This window comes from Oreochromis niloticus, linkage group LG7 (genome assembly GCF_001858045.2).
Source record: "Oreochromis niloticus isolate F11D_XX linkage group LG7, O_niloticus_UMD_NMBU, whole genome shotgun sequence".
Taxonomy (NCBI): domain Eukaryota; kingdom Metazoa; phylum Chordata; class Actinopteri; order Cichliformes; family Cichlidae; genus Oreochromis; species Oreochromis niloticus.
In genome coordinates, this window is record NC_031972.2 from 4,716,623 (window position 1) to 4,733,706 (window position 17,084).

At 40.3% G+C, this 17,084-nt stretch overlaps 1 protein-coding gene and 1 long non-coding RNA gene across 3 annotated transcripts in view; both read right to left on the bottom strand.

Annotated features, from left to right (window-relative positions):
* LOC100711446 (uncharacterized) overlaps window positions 1-2,365 on the bottom strand; it is a 34,242-nt gene extending 31,877 nt beyond the window's left edge. Inside the window, exon 1 of one of the 2 annotated variants that reach the window (XR_002062690.2) lies at window positions 2,137-2,365. This is a non-coding gene — a long non-coding RNA (uncharacterized LOC100711446). The remainder of the gene's footprint in view (window positions 1-2,136) is intronic. The other variant, XR_002062689.2, reaches the window with a different exon arrangement.
* An 8,735-nt stretch (window positions 2,366-11,100) lies between these two features.
* On the bottom strand, window positions 11,101-12,546 carry LOC102080381 (C-C motif chemokine 3). The gene is made up of 3 exons (XM_019360836.2): window positions 12,356-12,546; window positions 11,835-11,952; window positions 11,101-11,673 (listed from the first exon to the last, which is right to left on the bottom strand). Exons 1-3 carry the CDS (start codon window positions 12,420-12,422, stop codon window positions 11,502-11,504), a joined length of 357 nt encoding a protein of 118 aa, XP_019216381.1. The 5' UTR covers window positions 12,423-12,546; the 3' UTR covers window positions 11,101-11,501.
* Between the last annotated feature and the right edge of the window lie 4,538 nt (window positions 12,547-17,084).

A 17,084-nucleotide genomic window follows, 5' to 3' on the forward strand; every position in this document is an offset into this window, starting at 1 on the left:
TCCCTGAGACAATCCACCACAGTGCAAGATGCTAGCAGGCAGGGCATACATGGAACGCCATAACCAAGTGGCTGGCATAGTATATAGACACATCTGTGCCGAGTACGGCCTGGAAGTCCTGAGGTCAAAATGGGAGACGCCCCCTAGGGTGGTGGAGAATGACCGAGCTAAGATCCTGTGGGACTTCCAACCGGACATAGTGGTGGTAGACAAACAGAATACGACGGCCGTAGCGATCGATGTAGCGGTTCCGAATGACAGCAACATCAGAGAGATGGAATATGAGAAGCTCGAGAAAATCCAAGGGCTCAGAGAAGAGCTGGAGAAGATGTTGAGGGTGAAGGTAACAGTGGTCCCCGTGGTAATCGGAGCAACAGGTGCAGTGACTCCCAAACTAGGCAAGTGGCTCCAACAGATCCCAGGAACAACATCGGAGATCTCTGTCCAGAAGAGCGCAGTCCTGGGAACAGCTAAGATACTGCGCAGGACCCTCAAGCTCCCAGGCCTCTGGTAGAGGACCCGAGCTTGAAGGATCGAAGCTGCCCGCAGGGGCGAGCGGGGAATATATATATTTAAAGATTTTCTCAAGCTATTCGGATCAGAAGAAAGTAAAATACTGTAGTTGTGTGTTTTTTATATCGATTGTGATAGATACAAAAAAGCACAGGTAATGGATGGATTCAAATGGATGTCATTACATTAACAGAATGATATATTTAGAGGTGTTATAAGAATATGCTGCTTGAGAGCAACACTGTTTTGCTTGAAACATAAATCAGTTTGAGAGCCTCAGTAAAGCTGTTACTCCATCTTTGGACAAAGAGAAAAATGTGATTTGATTAGTCACAAACCAAGGAAGTTCAAACCAGCGCTAAACTAGGCTGGCTAGCTTTTAGCGGCAATATTGTGTTACTTTTTTATTTAAACTTTATGTTTTAATTTTTGTGGAATTACCTTTTACATTCAAGGAGATGAGCAGAAACTGGTTATTTTTATTTTAGCGAAGTAATTACACCAAATGACAAAATAAAATAAGTGAAATTTGTAGATAAAAGTAAGATGCTGGAGAATCAAATCAGCGTTATAAAGTTAGAGGAATAGCTAACTGGAGGCTTCTGAGCCTCACAAGATAACACATACTGCAAAAATTAAAACTTCAAGATTAGCTGTTAAAAAATTTTCGTACTTTGCACATACATGTGAAAACAAGATTGAAAGTCCATTGATTTATTGTTGTAATTATCATTGTTATTAATCTCATGGGGTTAAATAATAATCTGTGAAATTCAGCAGTTATCTCTTTTAAGTTAGTTCAGGCTTCTTTAATAATGCTTATGTCCATCCACTTTCCACTGTTGTCCGTGTTGTAGACAATGGGTCACCAATCTGACACTGGGCTAGTTCTCAAATACATTTTTAAATCCTGTCACTATTTGAAATTTTCCTTTATGTCATAACAACAATTTTTTGTATTTGTTTGTTTTTCTGTTCGTTCTAAGCACTAAAATACAGAAAATTACAGAATCTAGTGCTCAGAGTAGAATTTTCCTTTGGTCTGGAGGGGACAGTGGGCTAACAGACGTACGTCCAACATCATAGCGCTTTGATTTTTTCTTTTTTCAGTTTGTTTCTTTGTTTTCAATGCTTTTCCTGCTGTGCAGATCATCTATATTATTTTTTTATAGATCAACTGTGATGATAAATCCAAAATGCACATGAAATGACCGTAGATGGCCTGAATGTAGAAGAACAGATATGTTGCTGAAAGTGCAATCAATATTGTTCAGCATGTACTGTGAACATAGATGAATTTGATGGCCTAGCTGCTGCACTTGTGTTTGTACACAAAGACAAATGCACAGAAAAATTAAGCTGTTTCAAGCAAAATATGTGTTCTTCATCCTTTTCATCGAGCTGAGATAATTATCTGTGTTAGGAAGATGGTGTTTTAAATGTAAAATTTTGTGTTTAATTTAAAGAGGCATCAAAGTACATGCCTTAGTCAGAGGCTAAATTTAGGAAAAATTATACTTTTTCAATCATTTTCAAAGAAAAAAACAAAAAGAAAAAATACAGAATTGAATTCTCACAGTAGAGTTTCCCACCAGTCAAGAAAAAGTAGGCTAACAGACTTACGTGCGGCATCGCCGTAGTAAATGATGAAGAGTACAAGCAGCAGTCCCACCGTCAGGCTGAGAGTCTTCATGTTGATTTCGCTGTAGACCTGATGATCCTGATGTTTCAGAAGATGTCTGAAGCGATCAGTCCGATCGCCCCACTTTAAATCACTTTCTCATCTGCATATTCAATGCACTTCTAAAGAAAGTGGAAAAACAATCAACAACCCCAAAGTTGGTTAATAGAGTGGGTTTTTCTGTACCATGAGATAACAGGAAGTTTCAGGGACTCATTATCAGTTTGATTATCTGATAACACAAACTCAAACAAAACGCCCATTGTTCTACAAAGTTCTTACATTGCATGCATTGTCTTTATATCACAAAGTTAGTAGGTCAAGTTGCAAATGTCAAGATGTAGTTTGATGATAAACTCTTCTTTTTGTGGTTCGTTCATTCATCCTGTTTCCTTGATTAAACGTTTCCTGTCATTTCATAATTCTCACCGATAGTCCCTAATCATCACTTTCTACAAACCTTCGCTTTATCCAGGCTGTAGTGAAGGTCTGTGTGAGAATCAACAGGCAGCAGGTAGTTATTCAAACCATCAGTACTGAGTTACTGAACATTTGTATGTTACTGAGCAGATTTTCATACAGTAACATGTCTGATGAGTGTACATTCGCATGTTTCTGGACGTCTGGAGCGCCACATTTCTGCACTACTTGGAGTCACCGTTACACCAGTCCCACCAACAGGTAAAAGCAATCAAAGCACTGTAGTTAAAGTTAAAGACGGACAGCAGTTTTAATGTTCATGTTGTGTATATATATATATATTTTTGTGGTATGAGACCAGACCCTATCATGCCAAACCTTAACCAAGAAACCACAACAAAAGATTTTAAATGCTAAAATCAGCCACACACCCACTGACTCTGGTTCTTGAGGTTTCTTCATATTGAGGACTTCTCTCTAAGGTGAAGGTGATATCTGGCTGTTCAAATAGACAAATCTCCCTAACTTTACTTTCTTTTTTAGATACATTCAGTTCTCAGACTTCAAAACCCCCCAAAAAACTGCTTTCAATATTAAAAGCAGGATATCAGCAGTTACTTCTCCCAGGCCCAGCCAAGAAAGCCATATCTCATCTTTACAGTGCCTTGAATCAAACTGATGTGTTGGATGTAATAAGCATCCATGCTGTAGCACAGGTGTGGAAAAATAAACTTGCTGTAGACATCACTGAGGAAGAATAGGATGTGATTTGGGATCATACAAAAAAATATCAGTGTGTAACTGTACTGCGTAACCCTGCTGAAATGTAAAATTCTGCACCGTGTGAAACTCTCACCACATAAAACACAAATGAATCATCAGCTTCCACCTCTGTTTGAACTGCAAGGCCTCAGCAGGAACTTCTACACACTGTGTTTGGTCATGTCTGAAAAATTCAGTCCTGCTGGACATTTTGCAGGATAAAGATACTGAGACTGTATTTGAAGACTGAGCCTTTATCGCTGCTTTTTTGACTTCCAAGCTGGCACAGTGTTCCTGACACCAACCTAAATACACTTTATGATAGTTTTGAAAATGCTGCACAAACACAACACGTCTTAGATAAATAACAAACCTCCCAGTAAAACAACCTGGCAGCAAATTCTTATGGAGTGTTTCCTCTGGAATGTTTCACCTGCTTTCTTCGCTCCTCAAGGGAACAGTTTATGAGAATTTGGCCTCCGTATGTTTGTTTTGCTACCTCTTCAGTCACTTCGGCGACTGGGTTTCAGGTCTCGTTGATGACTGAAAATATTTGGTGTCTGTTTACAACAAGCTCACTGCTTGCCACATCTGTCACCGCTTGATTGTTTCATCTTTGTTTTGCCTCTGTTGCAGGCCTGTGCTGTGCACTATTAGCTTAATATTTACTTTTTTTTTTTTCTCTCCTACCACCTTCATATTTTCATGTAGTAACATGCTGTGCTGTGCTGAGCCATTTGTTTTACCAAAAGAGTGAATCAAAAAACATAAAGCTGGGGGGGGGGTTTCACCACTGTTGCATACTGACTATGGGGTTGTTGGTCTCCTGGCATGAGTACCCAAAATATTGAGAAAGAACAACATGAAGTTTCAGGGCCTCAGTATCACTCTGATTATCTGATAAAACAAGCTCAAACAAACCACTCCATGTGGTCCTTACATTGCATCCACTGCGTGCATCTTTATATCTTTTTTGTCCATCCTCTTCTGTAATTTCATAATTTTCCTCAATATTCCTTGATCATCACTTTCTGCACAACTTTCCTTCATTCAGGCTGCAGAAGAATCACAAGGCAACACGTGAGACATCCGCTCATGTCTGATGTGCATCAGTTCAGGTTACGTAAATAATTTCTGCAAACTAAATATTAAAAATGCATTTATGTATTGATACTCACTTTTTCACACAAAAATATGTATTATGGATGTTTTATGTTTGCATGTTCCATATTTGTCTGAATGCTAGCTGCACCATATTTCAAGCTGCATTGGAGGCACAGTTATAACTGATCCCACCTCACAGTTTTAAGCAACTAAAAGTACTCTAGTTAAAGTTTGAGAAAGACTGTGGCTTTGATTAAATGTAAACACATTCATTCTTCATGCTGGGTATTTTTTTTGTTTGTATTACAACAGACCACAACCATGCTGACCTTTAACTGCAATAGAAGATCTAACACGCTAACGTTGTGACCCGCTTAGTGTGATTCTGGGCGTTTCTTCATGTTAAAAATGCCATGAGTGCTCCTTTGTTTTTTGAATTTCTCCTTCTCTCCTCCAAGTCGATTACTGTGCAGAGTTTTGGATTTGCAATATTTTTCTGTTTTGTATGTGAATTTAAAAATATCCAAATTCAAAAGTGAAGGCCCCACAGTCACGTGGTCTGAGGTTTCCTAAGACATATCAAGGCTGCACCAGAACGCCACAAAACTTGGTTGGAATGTTCCCAGAGCAGAGACTCTTGTTACTGTGTATTTACTTCAGCTGTGGGGTATCGTCATTGGAAGAAAGCAATGTTTAAAGTCAGTGGGTTCTGTGAAAACTCCTCCACTTGGGGCAGTGCCCACTCCGGGTCAGGGACGAGACCCTGCCCCAAGTGGAGGAGTTTAAGTATCTCGGGGTCTTGTTCACGAGTGATGGGAGAAGGGAAGGGGATTGGTGCAGTGGCTGAAGCGATGCGGACGCTGTACCGGTCTGTTGTGGTGAAGAGAGAGCTGAGTGTAAAAGCGAAGCTCTCAATTTACCGGTCGATCTACGCCCCAACCCTCACCTATGGTCACGAGCTGTGGGTAGTGACCGAAATACATCACAAATACAAGCGGCAGAAATGAGCTTCCTCTGAAAGGTGGCTGGCCTCTCCCTTAGAGATAGCGTGAGAAGTGTGGCCATTTGGGAGGGGCTCAAAGTAGAGCCGCTGCTCCTCCACATCGAAAGGAGCCAGTTGAGGTGGTTCAGGCATCTGACAAGGATGCCCCTTGGGCGCCTCCTGGGCGAGGTTTTCCAGGCATGTCCCACCGGGAGAAGGCCCCGGGGCAGACCCAGGACACGCTGGATAGATTATATCTCTCGGGTGGCCTGGGAACGCCTCGGTGTTCCCCCGGATAAGCTGGAGGAGGTGTCTGGGGAGAGGGAGGTCTGGGCTTCTCTGCTTGGGCTGCCCCCGCCACCCGGCCCCGGATTAGCTGAAGAAGATGGATGGAAATGGATGGGTTCTGTGCAACTTAGATGACTGTAATAATAATAATAATAATAATGGATTGCATTTATATAGCGCTTTTCGAAAGCCCTCAAAGCACTTTACAATTCCACTATTCATTCACTCACTGGTGGAGGCAAGCTACAGTTGTAGCCACAGCTGCCCTGGGGCAGACTGACAGAAGCGAGGCTGCCATATCACGCCATCAGCCCCTCTGGCCATCACCAGTAGGCAGTAGGTGAAGTGTCTTGCCCGAGGACACAACGACCGAGAGTGTCCGAGCCGGGGCTCAAACCGGCAACCTGCTGATTACAAGGCGAACTCCCAACTCTTGAGCCACGATTATTATTGTTATCATTGTTAATGTATGGCCCTTGCCATCGCGAGAAACAGTGCTTAAAAACTAGACATACATTAAGACAAAAGCAGTAAGCACTGCTACTAAAAACATAGCTCAGCGTGGTCACAATCTGCTGACTCAAATAAAAGGGGAATTTTCCTAGAAATGCTGAACATGATAAGCAATCATGACCCTGTGGTTAAAAGGAGACTGGAAAGATGACAATAAATCAGAGAAAAATTCTTCTGTAGTTAGATACTACTATTATGGTGCCTTACTCCAGAGTTTCTTGGGGTTTCAAGAGACAGACAGGATACTGCTGAGTTGACCAGCAAGATTATTGGATGTGTGGACAAACTTGGGCTGGACTACAGACAGAACAAGGTCGGCCAAGAGTATGACGGAGCATCTGTGATGAGTGGGTTATATTCTGGTGTACCAGGATGGATAAAGGACACAGTTCCCGATGCAGGAAATGTATTTTCTTTGCTAGAACGATTATACACATTCATACCTGCATCTTTCATCCATTACATAAGACTGACAGTGCAGGAGGAAATGTTTCATGGGGCACCAAGAGAACTGTAGTGCTTTAGTAATATGTGCAGATCTTCTAGACATATAGTGTGCTGCAATATCATGGACAGATTGTTATTTTGTGTGTACTAACAGAGATCTCATCAGAGACCAATGCACAGAGAGCTGTAGAAGCAAAGGGGGAATCTGGTTCAGATGGATGTGATATTTTGTTGGAAGCCTTACACTCTGAGTGACTCTAACACGTTATCAGAAATGCTTCAGTCCAAAACTGTTGACCTGTCTGAGGCTATAAATCTAGTTGCATCACTTAAGGAGACAATGGTTCATTACTCTACTGAATCCTTCTTTGATGACCTGTCGACTGATTAGATTGTATGATGGAAGAAATGGATAAACGCTTTCCTATCCTGAGCTGTAATATTATGAAAGGTATTCAAGCTTGCTACATTTTTTAAAGAGGAGTGAAAGGAAAAGGACTCCCTTACTACCGTTTATACAGGGTGGGCCATTTATATGGATACACCGTAATAAAATGGGAATGGTTGGTGATGTTAAAGTCCTGTTTGTGGCACATTAGTATATGTGAGGGGGCAAACTCCTCAAGATGGGTGGTGACCATGGTGACCATTTAGAAGTCGGCCATCTTGGATATATCTTTTGTTTTTTCAATAGGAAGAGGGCCATGTGACACATCAAACTTATTGGTAATGTCACAAGAAAAACAATGGTGTGCTTGGTTTCAACGTAACTTTATTCTTTCATGAGTTATTTACAAGTTTCTCTTTGTTCACAGCCATTGACATGTCGAAGAGGTTAACACGTGAGGAGAGGATCGAAATTGTGTTGATATCTGGTGAACGCAGTAACCGGGTCATTGCAGCAGATTTCAATGCAAGACACCCTACGAGACCACCCATCTCCCAAGCTACAGTTAGCAAACTGCTTGCTAAGTTTCGTGAAACTGGTTCAGTGTTGGATTTGCCAAAATGTGGACGCACTGGAGAGTGGCATTAGTCGAACATCCCTTCAGCGGATATTTGTCACGGTCCTGGGTCGGTTCGACCCAGCATTTTGGGTTTCTTATGCTTTGGTTTATTTTTGCATTATGGATCATTTCTTATCCTCTGGTGATGCTGTTTTGATTGTAATTGTGTTCTGTTCCTTTGCCGATGATGATGAGTATTTCTGGTTTGGGTTTTATTAGCTTGCCCTCATGTTTAGTTTAGGTGGCCTGTGTTTGGTCTTCTCTGTTTGTCCGTGATGTTATTGTGCTTGCTTATGAGTCTGCGTCTGTGTCTCTGTCTGTCGTGTGCTTCCTGTTTTATTCTGAAGGTCCCCGTCTCATGTGAGTGTGTTCAGTTTACGTTTCCCCTGTCCCGTCAGCTCTGATTTCTCCCAGGTATGTTCCCCTCCTGTCTCTCATCCCTTGATTACTGCCATGTGTATATAAGCCCTGTGTTTCCTTTGTTCTCTGTCGCGTCGTTAACGTCTCTTCAACCCTCATGTTAACTGTGTGTTCTGTCTGCCAGCCTGCTTAGTTTATTTTCTCAGTTTAGGTTAGTTCTGTTGCTATCCAGCAATAAAGCTGTGTGTTTTTGAGTCCACGTCTGCCCCCGAGTCCTGCATTTTGGGTCCTTTCTCCGTGCCTGCCTGCACACAGCCATGACAATATTAGCTACTCACAAATGGCACCCTTACAAACTCCAGCTACTGGAGCATCTCAACGAGGATGACCCAGATCGGCGCACAGAATTTGCAGAATGGGCAAAACAAAAATTGGAACAGGACCCTCAGTTCACGCAGAAGATTTTGTTCAGTGATGAGGCAAACTTTTATGTGAATGGTGAAGTTAACAAACAAAACCACCGCTATTGGTCTGACACTAACCCACATTGGATGGATCCCTCCAAGACTGTTGGAACAACAAAAGTGATGGTTTGGTGTGGTATATGGGGTACAACGATAGTGGGTCCATTCTTCATCAATGGAAACCTCGAGGCCACTGGATATTTGAAATTGCTACATGATGATGTGTTTCCCTCTTTATGCACTGAAGCTGGCACGTTCGCTGAGTTTTTCCAGCAAGATGGTGCACCACCACATTATGGTGCCAGGTCCGAGCATTCCTAGATGAACAGTTTCCTGGAAAGTGGATTGGTCGTCGTGGGCCAGTTGAATGGCCCCCCAAGGTCTCCCGATCTGACCCCCTTAGACTTTTATCTTTGGGGTCATCTGAAGGCAATTGTCTATGGTGTGAAGATACGAGATGTGCAGCACCTGAAACTACGGATACTGGATGCCTGTGCTGGCATTTCTCCTGCGGTGTTGCTATCAGTGTGTGAAGAGTGGGAGAAGAGGGTTGCATTGACAATCCAACACAATGGGCAGCACATTGAACACATTTTATAAGTGGTCAGAAACTTGTAAATAACTCATGAAAGAATAAAGTTACATTGAAACCAAGCACGCCATTGTTTTTCTTGTGACATTACCAATAAGTTTGATGTGTCACATGGCCCTCTTCCTATTGAAAAAAACAAAAGTTGTATCCAAGATGGCCGACTTCTAAATGGCCACCATGGTCACCACCTATCTTAAGGAGTTTGCTCTCTCACATATACTAATGTGCCACAAACAGGACTTTAATATCACCAACCATTCCCATTTTATTACGGTGTATCCATATAAATGGCCCACCCTGTATAATAATTTGTATAGCAGTTTAGGGGCACACTTTTCACTTTATTAAAAACACCTTATGTTGCACTTTAAGCATAGAGTTGCACGCAAGTTTAATTATTTATTGAATATTTATTGTGCATTTTAAAATCAGTTGGTAGCCTTTGTTCCAGGTCCTGCACAGCTGCTCCTCATCAAGAAATGTGGTGGTTGTCTGTGAAAAGGAAAGGTTGTGATTGAGAGCAAGTAAGGTTTATGCGTAAGGAGAACTAACGCAAATGTGTATGACAAGTCTAGAAATAAAGGTTGTGCAAAGAAGTGACTGAGACGTGATTACTCACCTTTCTTTCCTGTGTCTTCTTCAGGGTTTTTGGGGCAAACGTTTCCCGGGACTTCAGACACCATTTATTGGTTCCGGGAGAGGCCATGAGTTAATCGAGTGTGGGGAATCTTTTGTCTTGGGTTTTTGGTATTTTTACAATAATGGCTATGGTGTCAGAAGTGTAAAATATTTATTAATATGAAAATGTAAAATGTATGTATATATTTATTCATTGAAATGTATGTATTGTATAACGTGGTGGAAGGTTGGGATTTTAGAACTCACCTGTTAGTGGAATAATGGTTTAGCCTGTGACAGCTGAGAGTATTTAAGGATGCCAGCTGCAATTAGTCAGGGTGATGATTGTTGTTTTGTGAATAGAGAAGGCTTGACAAATCACTCATTGTCATATCCTGAGCTATATGGTGAATAAATGCCTCTTGTTCCACTAGACCTGTCGTGGTCTGTCTCACTGTTACAAAGGGGATGTGTTACTTATTGCCTGTATGTATATTTGTAGGGTCTACCGTAAACCATAAAGCTCCTTGAGGCGACTGATTTTTTGATTTGGCTCTGTATAAAAAAAATTGAATTGATTAGGGAACCCTGTTGGTGAAAAATATCTGATTTTGTTCATTGTTTTTGAACAGTAGAGATTTTACTTTTTGGTTTGATATACATTATATCGCCAAATGTCTTCGTTCACCCATCCAAATCACTGAATTCAGGTGTATAAAATCAAGCACGTAAGTATCCAGACGGCTTCTACAAACGTTTGTGAAATAATGGGTTGCTCTCAGGAGCTCAGTGAATTCCAGTGTGGTACCGGGATGAATCTGTGCAACAAGTCCAGTTATGAAATTTCCTCACCACTAATTATTCCAAATTTAACTCTTAGTGATAGTAGAACAAAGCAGAAGCGATTGGGAACAACAGCAACTCAGTCACAAAGTTGTTCTGCGTCTATGAACCAGCATTCTGATGAACTCCAAAACATAGGCCAGAGCATGAATGACAAAGTCGATGAGCTTTGTGAAATAAAACTTTAATGAAGAATGAAGCAAAGCAATACACAGTGACATAAAAATGATTCCACCATGCACACGACGTTATTCATTGACAGCTCTTTTATTTAATAAGGATTTTTGACACAAGGATGTGTCAAAAATTGAGTTTTTCAGCTGCCTTCTCTGGCTCAGCACACCTCACCGCTCTCTCGTCAGGTCCCAGCGTCCTTGCGAAATGGGGAAGGCGTGACCCGGTGATAGAGAACAGCTGTGTGGGTCAACCCGCTGCTCCACCCCTCCCCTGAGCTGAGCCACAAACCACACATACTTTTACATTCACTGTCAGATGAAGTCGCTAAGTTTTGTGAAATGAAACTTTAATGCAGAATGAAGCAAAACAATACAGAGTTTAAATTGCATAGTGAAAGCAAATGATTGAATACATGTTTTTTGCATATTGTTGCATTATAAACTTTCCTCATCAGATGAAGCTCTTTGAGATATTGTCACATCAAGATGGGTCAACATGACACAACTCAGTCGTTCACAAGTGTTTGTACAGACTGCATCGCATTTTGGTGGATATTATACACCTGTGGCAAAAAGACTGAAAAGACCTGAATTCAAAGATTCAGATGTGCCCCAATAGTTTTGTTCATATACTAAATACTGAAATTTATTTATCCGAGGTTTAACATAATCCACAAATTATTAGACTGATATTGTGATGATGCAAAAAATAAAAAGTTTATGAAGCAACTTCATGGAGTGACTGATGCATTTCGGCTTGTAGCATTCATCGGAGTCATGAAAGATGTTTGAGCTGTTGACTGTGGCATTGGTTCAGTTGTTCCTCTCTCTTGTTTGACAAATTGTTCCTTTGCCCACTCTGCAGTCTGTTTCACACACAAAAGCCTTCTGGGTGTCTTGATCCTGTAGAAAAGTCAGTATCATTATTTTGCTCTCATATTCACATATTTTACAGTTAATAGCAGAGTTACGGCTTCAATGTGGACGATCATACATTGCTTACAGATGACTTACTTGGCAAACATTAGTGATCGAATCAAAGAGACGGTGAAAGACAAACTTACACAAATGCTGGTGTGGAGCATTGTCTGTGAGTTTTCATGATGGAGACGATGTGCGCCTTTGGGATCCGTTTGTCAAAGAAGTGAAAACAGCAAAGGTCAGGTGAAATCACTGCCTTAGCTGTAACAGAAAAACAGGGATTACTCAGTGCTGTGTCTGCTTCTAATGACTTCTCCAGCATACCAGATATAATTAAGGTTAATGCTTCATTAAGTAACAAAATACAATTTGTTATATGTTAATGAAAGATACCATTTGAAGGCTCTTATTTTATGTCTTGGAGCAAGATTATTAAGCAAAGACGTAAAAGATAGAGATACAGAGAAAATAGAAAAACAAATTTAAGTTTAAAAAAAATCTGTCTCAATGAAGGACATGTGACCACACTTGTTTACTCAGAGGATTCAATCTGACTTTAAAGAGTGAGAGTGAAGATCTAAAGATCAACACTGGTCTTCATGACCATGAACTCGCTCTGTCTCACTCTCGTCTCATCTAACACAAGTACAAGTAGCAGACTTACAGGCATCGCTGTGGTAAACGGTGAACAGCACGAGCAGCAGTCCCACTGTCAGGCTGAGAGTCTTCATGTTGACTTCACTGTAGACCTGATGATCCTGATGTTTCAGAAGATGTCTGAATGAACGGTCCGTTCACCCCGCTTTAAGTCATGTTCTCATCTGCATATTCAAACCATTTCTTAGAAACTGGAAAAATGATCAACAACCCCAAAGGTGGTTAATAGATTGGGTTTTTCTGTACCATGAGACAACAGGAAGTTTCAGGGACTCAATATATCTGATAAAACGCTCAAACAAACCACTCAGTGCTCTACCAATAAATACATGCACTGATAATGCATGCATAGTCCCAATCTTCACTTTCTGCACAACTTTCCTTTACTCAGGCTGCAGTGAAAGTCGGCAGTAGAATCGCAAGACAACGTTTGAGACATTTGCTGATATCTGATGCATTTGTATATTGATACTCAGTTTTTCACAAAATAATATGTATTATGTATTATGATGTATATTTGTCTGAATGCTAGGTGCACCATATTTCCAGGCTATAGCCATTCATCAGTATCCATTGATGGCAATCAGCGAGGCAGCACTTAAGATCTATTCGCCGCCAGTTCGTCAGCAACCTAACTGTGGTAAGCAGGCCTCCAGAACCTTATACTTCTGACCTGCAAAGTAAGCTTCAAATTGAAAAACCATCTTCTCGCTGCCACATTTCCACGCTGTGTCATTGCTTATCTCTCTGTTTATAATAAAGCTTGTGAAAAACCCTCTGCCTGTCTCTTAATTTGGGTCCCCACCCACATACTGGCCTCCTAATGAGTGCTGGTTTGTTTTCAGTTTCTCTCTCTCCCCCATCTTGATCATTGGGTGGAGATTGGATTTCTCGTTCTTCAGCCGAACACGCCGGATTATCATCTACTTCATCAACGGCAGTGTAGTAACACCAGCCGGGCACGTCTCTGCATAATTAGCTGCAACAAAAAAACAGGGATTACTCAATATTGTGTCTTTTTCTAAGGACTTCCAGCATATCAGAAATTATTAAGGCTAATGCTCATCAGGCTACAAACATCAACAAAAATACAATTTATTATTGAAGGATACAGTTTAAAGGCTCCTGTTTTATGTCCTCGCTCTGTCTCACTCTCCATTTGAATGAAGAGAAAGACAGAAAATTCAAAGAACTAACAAAGTACAAGAAGCAGACTTACAGGCATCGTTGTGGTAAACAATAAACATCCCCAACTTCACTTTCTTTTTTAGATACATTCAGTTCTCAGACTTCAAAACCCCCCAAAAAACTGCTTTCAATATTAAAAGCAGGATATCAGCAGTTACTTCTCCCAGGCCCAGCCAAGAAAGCCATATCTCATTTTTATAGTGCCTTGAATCAAACTGATGTGTTGGATGTAATAAGCATCCATGCTGTAGCACAGGTGTGGAAAAATAAACTTGCTGTAGACATCACTGAGGAAGAATAGGATGTGATTTGGGATCATACAAAAAATTATCAGTGTGTAACTGTACTGCGTAACCCTGCTGAAATGTAAAATTCTGCACCGTGTGAAACTCTCACCACATAAAACACAAATGAATCATCAGCTTCCACCTCTGTTTGAACTGCAAGGCCTCAGCAGGAACTTCTACACACTGTGTTTGGTCATGTCTGAAAAATTCAGTCCTGCTGGACATTTTGCAGGATAAAGATACTGAGACTGTATTTGAAGACTGAGCCTTTATCGCTGCTTTTTTGACTTCCAAGCTGGCACAGTGTTCCTGACACCAACCTAAATACACTTTATGATAGTTTTGAAAATGCTGCACAAACACAACACGTCTTAGATAAATAACAAACCTCCCAGTAAAACAACCTGGCAGCAAATTCTTATGGAATGTTTCCTCTGGAATGTTTCACCTGCTTTCTTCGCTCCTCAAGGGAACAGTTTATGAGAATTTGGCCTCCGTATGTTTGTTTTGCTACCTCTTCAGTCACTTCGGCGACTGGGTTTCAGGTCTCGTTGATGACTGAAAATATTTGGTGTCTGTTTACAACAAGCTCACTGCTTGCCACATCTGTCACCGCTTGATTGTTTCATCTTTGTTTTGCCTCTGTTGCAGGCCTGTGCTGTGCACTATTAGCCTAATATTTACTTATTTTTATTTCTCTCCTACCACCTTCATATTTTCATGTAGTAACATGCTGTGCTGTGCTGAGCCAAAGGGCTAAAACTCAAAAACACAAGTGAGAAAAAAGCTGTTTTTCTTTCACCACTGTTGCATACTGACTATGGGGTTCTTGGTCTCCTGCCTGATGAGTACCCAAAATATTGAGAAAGAAATGTGAGTTTTAGTCACTTTAATTGGAATCTGCAAGAAAGGTTTTGCAGTAATTCAGATAAACCTTTAGGAGGAGAGTAGAGCTCATGTTAACAATCCATTAAAATTTTGCTTCTTTCCACTGAGCTCTTCAAGGTCAACTTAACGCTTTATTTTGTCAGAAAATTGACAACAAGATTCTTAACTTAAAAACTACAATCATTACAAATGTGCTGTGTGTTGTGAACATTTAGAAAGTACCATATCAAGATTTAGAATATCATGTGACATTTGACCTCTGACCTCACTTTTATATTTCACATCTGCCTTTCTTTCAAGTTGACCCCAAAATGTGATATAGCTTTAAAGTCGTAGAACAATATTATTTATTGATCTCAAACTATTCATGTCCAGTTATTTATAAAGCTATACCCATTATCATTACGTACTTCTACGTAATGCTTGTGTAAACAAAGTGAACATCTTACTGCACTATGAACTTATAGTACGTTTCTAAAGAACAGCTGCCTCAGTGAAGGTTTGTGCTCCAGAGTGCTTCTGGGTTGGAAAAAGTCAGACATTTGCTCGGCCTCTTCATGCAGTTTTTGGAAGGACATTAAACCATTTCAACAGTCAAAGGCTTTTTCCACTAAGAGGACAGAAAATACAGAAAAACCTGCCCATTGAAGCTAAATCCATTTAAATTGTTTCCACTACCACCTTTCAGTATACTCAGTGTAAAGACGCTCAGTCACAAGCTTCTTATTTTTGGTGTAAGATCAATCACACTTTACACTGTAGTTCATTTAAAAAAAAAATAAGCACAGTGACAAAATAAAACTGCTCTGGCTGTCTTCAACAAGATTATATCAACAACTGTGGCAGACAAAAACTTTCCTGTAGAAAGTGTGAACAGCATCTTGAGGTCCTTCACACTGAAGAAATACAGCTTAACACAAATCAAGAAGACAGAAATGACTCATCAGAAGCAGTGAATTCATCTGAAGGCATCTGAGGACACTGGGTTTTTTTCAGTTAAACTAGTGAAGATCAAAGCTTAGAAAGGTGATAAGGCTATTTCGGTGTATGCCACACATGTTAAACCCAAGGCCCACGGGCTGGATGCAATGATATAGCTTCATGTGTTAATCAGTCGAGGGCCATTATTATGTGGCAGTCCCACCACTCATACTACAAATCATGTAATTCAGTGCAGACCCTGACTGTGCATCATTGTTACACGTTGGCAAACAGAAGTCGTTGTGTTGTAATGAAACAGCGTGCCATGGTAAATGACATAAAACTACTTCTCTAAATTAATAATTTCTATGTTGCACTGTAGTTACAAGTAGAACATGTAAGGATATATTACAGTGCAATATTAAATACCAAGTTAAACATTATGCTTTATGAGGTTGTATGCAGTGTTATCAGGTGTAAAAATAGAATCTGAAATGCAAACTAAAAAGACAAAATTTAGAGTTTAGTAATGAGTATTACATAATCATCTTTTCTCAGTAAACTATCTGACAACAGTATTATGACAAATAAAATAAATACCTTTTTTCTCACAGTCTTTATGACTGTACCATTCAGGTTTCAGAACCACTTAAGCACAGAAACAACTCTTTCTAATGTCATCACTGACCTAAAGATCAATAATGACTCACTAAAAGTTTAGATTTTAATCCTTCTTGATATCACTGCTGTTTTTGGCACTGACATTCTGATTCAAGGGCTTCATGACACAGCTGGTTTGACAGGTCTGGTTTTTAATGATGCCTCTCTTCATATCTAAAGGGTTTTTAAGTTTTTATGTCTCAACTAGCAGTTTCTGATCTGCACAAATGAAAATTCAACAAGGGGTTCCTCAGGGGTCTGTCCTGGGTCCATTACTATTTAACCTTTACATGTTTCCACTCAGTATGGCCATAAAGAATCATAATATAGCCTACCATTCTTATGCAGATAATACACAGTGGTACTTATCACATTCCTCTGATGATCTAACCTCTGTTCACAAACTTATCAACTTCTAAACAGAACCGCCAAAAATTGATTCTGTTCATCTGGACGTAGCGTTTTCAGTGGGAGAAACGTTTCGTCACTCATCCAAGTGACTTCTTCAGTCTCAGCTGACTGCAGGTTTCCCCAAACCTTATAAACAGTACATTTGCATAATGATTGAAACTACCACCACTGTAGGAACAATGGGCTGGAAGGTCAGTTCCTTGAACATTAATGTGCCACCTGATTACATTAACTGATTAAACTGATTATATTAACTGCTGGATGTATCGAAACCTTTTAGAACTGATCAGAGAATAGACGGAAATACTAGTTGCTGTTACAGGAAGTCAGAGGCAATTTTTTTCATATTTATCATCTCTGTCTCTAAGATACAGTCGACAA